At 36.9% G+C, this 5,157-nt stretch overlaps 1 protein-coding gene across 1 annotated transcript; it reads left to right on the forward strand.

The window, feature by feature from the left end:
• Positions 1-3,852: 3,852 nt before the first annotated feature.
• On the forward strand, positions 3,853-4,755 carry LOC137501033 (cell surface glycoprotein 1-like; the record flags this gene model as incomplete). The annotated part of the gene is made up of 1 exon (XM_068227893.1): positions 3,853-4,755. A coding segment is annotated over one exon (903 nt), but the record flags the coding sequence as incomplete, so codon positions are not given.
• Positions 4,756-5,157: the final 402 nt, after the last annotated feature.

Consider the following 5,157-nt stretch of genomic DNA (forward strand, 5'->3'; position numbering starts at 1 on the left):
TTAAAGGGGATCTGTAATATCTTCAGTTTCTGAGATATATCATTTAAAGGCATTCAGCCATTTTTTCACCTCTTTTCACCCCTCCTATTGGGATTTTCTGAAAAAATAATACGTGTTTCTTTATTTTTAGAGGAGATTCTAAATACCAAATCTTACATCTGTAAACTTTCAAAGTTTTGAGATATAGACACACTCATTTTAAAAATTAACCCCCCCCTTTTACCCTCCCATTAATTGGATTTTCCTAAAACAAAAAATAATTGTTTCTTTATTTTTAAAGGAGATCCCAAATACCAATTTTCAGGTCTGCAATATCGTCAGTTTCTGAGATATAAGTATCCTCATTAAAGGCATTCAACCCCTTTTTCACCCTTTTTCACCCCTCCTATTGGGATTTTCCGCAAACAAAAAATACGTGTTTCCTTATTTTTAAAGAAGATTCTAAATACCAATTTTTACATCTGTAAGCGTTTAAAGTTTTGAGTTATAGATACACTCATTTTAAAATTTAACCCCCCCTTAGCGACGGAATATCCAGAAATCCTCTCTTAGCGAGCTTCTACGTGTTAATATGAATGTATCCCCAAAATGTAATTCTTTATGTCAATTAGTTTTGGCTCGGTGATGATGAATCAATCAGTCAGTCAGTCAGGACAAGTTATTTTATATATATAGATATGACGAGGTATGAGGAAAGAATTTTACGTAAGTTTAATTAATGTTAATTTATGTAACGCAGATATAGGCCAAGGTTATATTTGACGCTAGTAGCGACGTGAAATATGGAATAACCTATAAAATGAGTTGATGGCAATTGGATGAGGGACTTGCAGGTTATTAATAGAGTATGACCATCAAAAATAATTTTAAATAAGCTATAATTAAGAATATGATGGCATATTCAAAGAGAATTTCACATGTTATTTAATATTTAAACTGATTTAAGCTGAAACAGCAGATTATTGATGGCAGATATGATGTTAGTGCCTTCATAATGTTAGCTTATCGCTATTAATGAGTTAGGAAGTTTCACCTATTGTATAGCTTCACTACTTGTAACCATATGATTGAATTTATATAGTGATACGACCTAAATACTGTATAAGCTGTTTACAAACTTGTTGAGAATATATTGGAGAATTTTACATATTTCTTAGGGAATAATGTGAATATGTCTAGTCATTATTAACAATAATATTTAATTTAATTTAATATATTATGATAGGTAGCTATTGAAACTACAGAGGTGAAACATTTCTTATTCTGAGAATGTTTAATGATGAATTTAGTCACGAACAACAAAGACAGATTAGATATTTCCCATAAAGAAACATTCTTGGATTTTTAATATTGAAACTTGGTATTATGTAAAAGCTTGTTATCATGTCAAAACTTGATATTCTGCTAGAACTTGGCAGTCTGTTAGAATCTAATATTTCATGAGAATTTGATAACTTACGATTTTATTTCCAAAGAATTTCATTTTATTTTATTCTTATTATATCATTTCGATAATTTCAAGCTAGTTAATTGAAATGATTATGTCCTTAATGTCAACATAATGAATTATACGATTTTAATTTCTTTAATAAGAGGCTGAGAATATGAAGAATGTAATTCATGCCAGGTAAGAAATACTTCCATTGAATAATTTCAATCCACATAGAATTTTAGGAAAGGAATTATTTTTTATCTACAAAGATGTGACCTTGGACGATGATAAAATATGTGATGATTGATGATTGTGGACCGAAAGTTATGATAAAGATAATAACTTCAAGACAATTCTTATGATGAAGTACCAATGTATACACAAATGATATCGGAAAACGATTTAACTTATCTGGACATACTGTATTATTTTGAATAAATGTTAGTAATTAAGAATTTATTATTATTGTTATTTATAGATTATAGGATTAATTTAAGACAGTCTCATATTTGATGATGATTAATTGAATTTAAAGTCGGTTATTTTTGACGTAACGATCCGATGGACGTACATATACACTGAAACATATGAAAGGTGATTCTCAGTCGGATTCACATTAAAATGTTGGTATAACTTATTCTCTGAGACGTTCTTCGTAGTTAGCCGTGGATTTTCTTGAACGCCAGCGTGTGGCTAATAGAAGAAAAGAAAGGAATCGCCAATTTTGGTTCAAGAAAAATTGGTCGCCCAAATGGTTCAAGAAAAATTGGCGCCCAGCGTGGGGTAAAGGGATAGAGATAGGAAACCCAATAACCCAGCGTGGCTCCATACATACATACATACATACATACAGACAGACAGACAGACAGACAGACAGACAGACAGACAGACATTACGGAAAATTAAAAAGTGCATTCCCTGTTACTGTGGACACGACCTATAAGGAAATACCATTCTTTTTAAATTCTGAGCATTGTACAGACAAAACTCTTATTTTATATATATATATATATACATGTTGAGTTATTTATATACTTATATACAGTTTAATTACAAGGTAATTAATATTTCCTCCAGGGGATGGGGTGCGGTAGGTATTTTGTACATTTCTGGGGGTAGGCCTAATATCCCTCCCCCCACTCTGTGGGTAACCTGGTATGAAAGAAACACTGCGCATTTTTCATAGAATAAGAGAAATTTTCGTAGAATAAGAGAAATTCTTACCAACTGCTTGTAAATACATTCAGAAAATCGAGAACCTAATCCTACAATAAACTAAATCAAGTATTAACTTGAACAGAACCATGTTTTAATGTAGGCCTTTGTCCGTGACTGTGCATTCATTGTAAAATAATTCTGTTACCAGTCACAATTTTTATTATGTTGTATTCCACAACGCGTTTCAGAGCTTATACCCTGTCGACAGGTGGTGAAATGGAGACATTCAATTATTGCTCTATTTGATCACTGCCTACGTAATATACAGGGCGTACTGTAGAAAGCGTGCCAAGCCCATGAGATGATCATTGAGGCGAGCTAAGCGAATGTTACAAATTGTAATTGTGAATGTAATTCATGAGGATTGGGGGCATTCTTTGGATAATTGTGACTGTTGAAAGACATAAATTTATATTTAAGTATAGGCTATTGTTTGTTTGTTTGTTAAATTTATCACATCAGGGTTTACGTAAACAGCTGTTATTAAGATAATGAGACCTCATAGTTTAGGTTAGTTATGGTATCTTCGCGTGGTGAGTAAAATAAATTGAAGGGACGTTATACTTCTTGTGGAATTTATTCATTTAATTGTTATCGTATAACACGTTACTATGGTAATATAATATGTTACAAATTTAAATACAGTGTGTGAAAGTTCGCAGTTGCCACAATACTAGCAACTTGTGCGTACCACAGCGAAAATACAACTATACAAGTAAATATACATTAATATTTTCATTTTCTTCGTATGAGGGCAGCTTATCTTTATAAAAAACGACAAACCTACCGCAAAATAACTGTTACGAAGAATAAAGGAGTAGGTTTCATTCATTTTCCAGAACTGATGATGAGTTCTGCTTTTGACTTTCTTGTTACACAGGTCTACATCAGGGCGCTTTATTATTGATACAGAACAAGCATCAAAGTGGACAGTAACCAATTGAACCTACATATGGTTACTTCTTCGGTTAATAATATTGCGTACGCGCTGCCTTTTCTGCACAAAATTAATGCGAGTAAAACATTTCCTCGGCAATTTTCGTGAATGCGGGAAGTAACTAACAGAACTTGCTGGTTATTGCATTAATATTTGGGAAAACAAAGACTATTCCTGAACAAAAACTGATACAAACGTCTGTGTGGAAGAATGGGATTCAGGAAAATCTTAACCAACCAACCAACCAACCAACCAACCAACCAACCAACCAACCAACCAACCAACCAACCAACCAACCAACCAACCAACCAACCAACCAACCAACCAACCAACCAACCAACCAACCAACCAACCAACCAACCAACCAACCAACCAACCAACCAACCAACCAACCAACCAACCAACCAACCAACCAACCAACCAACCAACCAACCAACCAACCAACCAACCAACCAACCAACCAACCAACCAACCAACCAACCAACCAACCAACCAACCAACCAACCAACCAACCAACCAACCAACCAACCAACCAACCAACCAACCAACCAACCAACCAACCAACCAACCAACCAACCAACCAACCAACCAACCAACCAACCAACCAACCAACCAACCAACCAACCAACCAACCAACCAACCAACCAACCAACCAACCAACCAACCAACCAACCAACCAACCAACCAACCAACCAACCAACCAACCAACCAACCAACCAACCAACCAACCAACCAACCAACCAACCAACCAACCAACCAACCAACCAACCAACCAACCAACCAACCAACCAACCAACCAACCAACCAACCAACCAACCAACCAACCAACCAACCAACCAACCAACCAACCAACCAACCAACCAACCAACCAACCAACCAACCAACCAACCAACCAACCAACCAACCAACCAACCAACCAACCAACCAACCAACCAACCAACCAACCAACCAACCAACCAACCAACCAACCAACCAACCAACCAACCAACCAACCAACCAACCAACCAACCAACCAACCAACCAACCAACCAACCAACCAACCAACCAACCAACCAACCAACCAACCAACCAACCAACCAACCAACCAACCAACCAACCAACCAACCAACCAACCAACCAACCAACCAACCAACCAACCAACCAACCAACCAACCAACCAACCAACCAACCAACCAACCAACCAACCAACCAACCAACCAACCAACCAACCAACCAACCAACCAACCAACCAACCAACCAACCAACCAACCAACCAACCAACCAACCAACCAACCAACCAACCAACCAACCAACCAACCAACCAACCAACCAACCAACCAACCAACCAACCAACCAACCAACCAACCAACCAACCAACCAACCAACCAACCAACCAACCAACCAACCAACCAACCAACCAACCAACCAACCAACCAACCAACCAACCAACCAACCAACCAACCAACCAACCAACCAACCAACCAACCAACCAACCAACCAACCAACCAACCAACCAACCAACCAACCAACCAACCAACCAACCAACCAACCAACCAACCAACCAACCAACCAACCAACCAACCAACCAACC

This window comes from Anabrus simplex, chromosome 1 (assembly GCF_040414725.1).
Source record: "Anabrus simplex isolate iqAnaSimp1 chromosome 1, ASM4041472v1, whole genome shotgun sequence".
NCBI classification, from domain to species: Eukaryota; Metazoa; Arthropoda; class Insecta; order Orthoptera; family Tettigoniidae; genus Anabrus; species Anabrus simplex.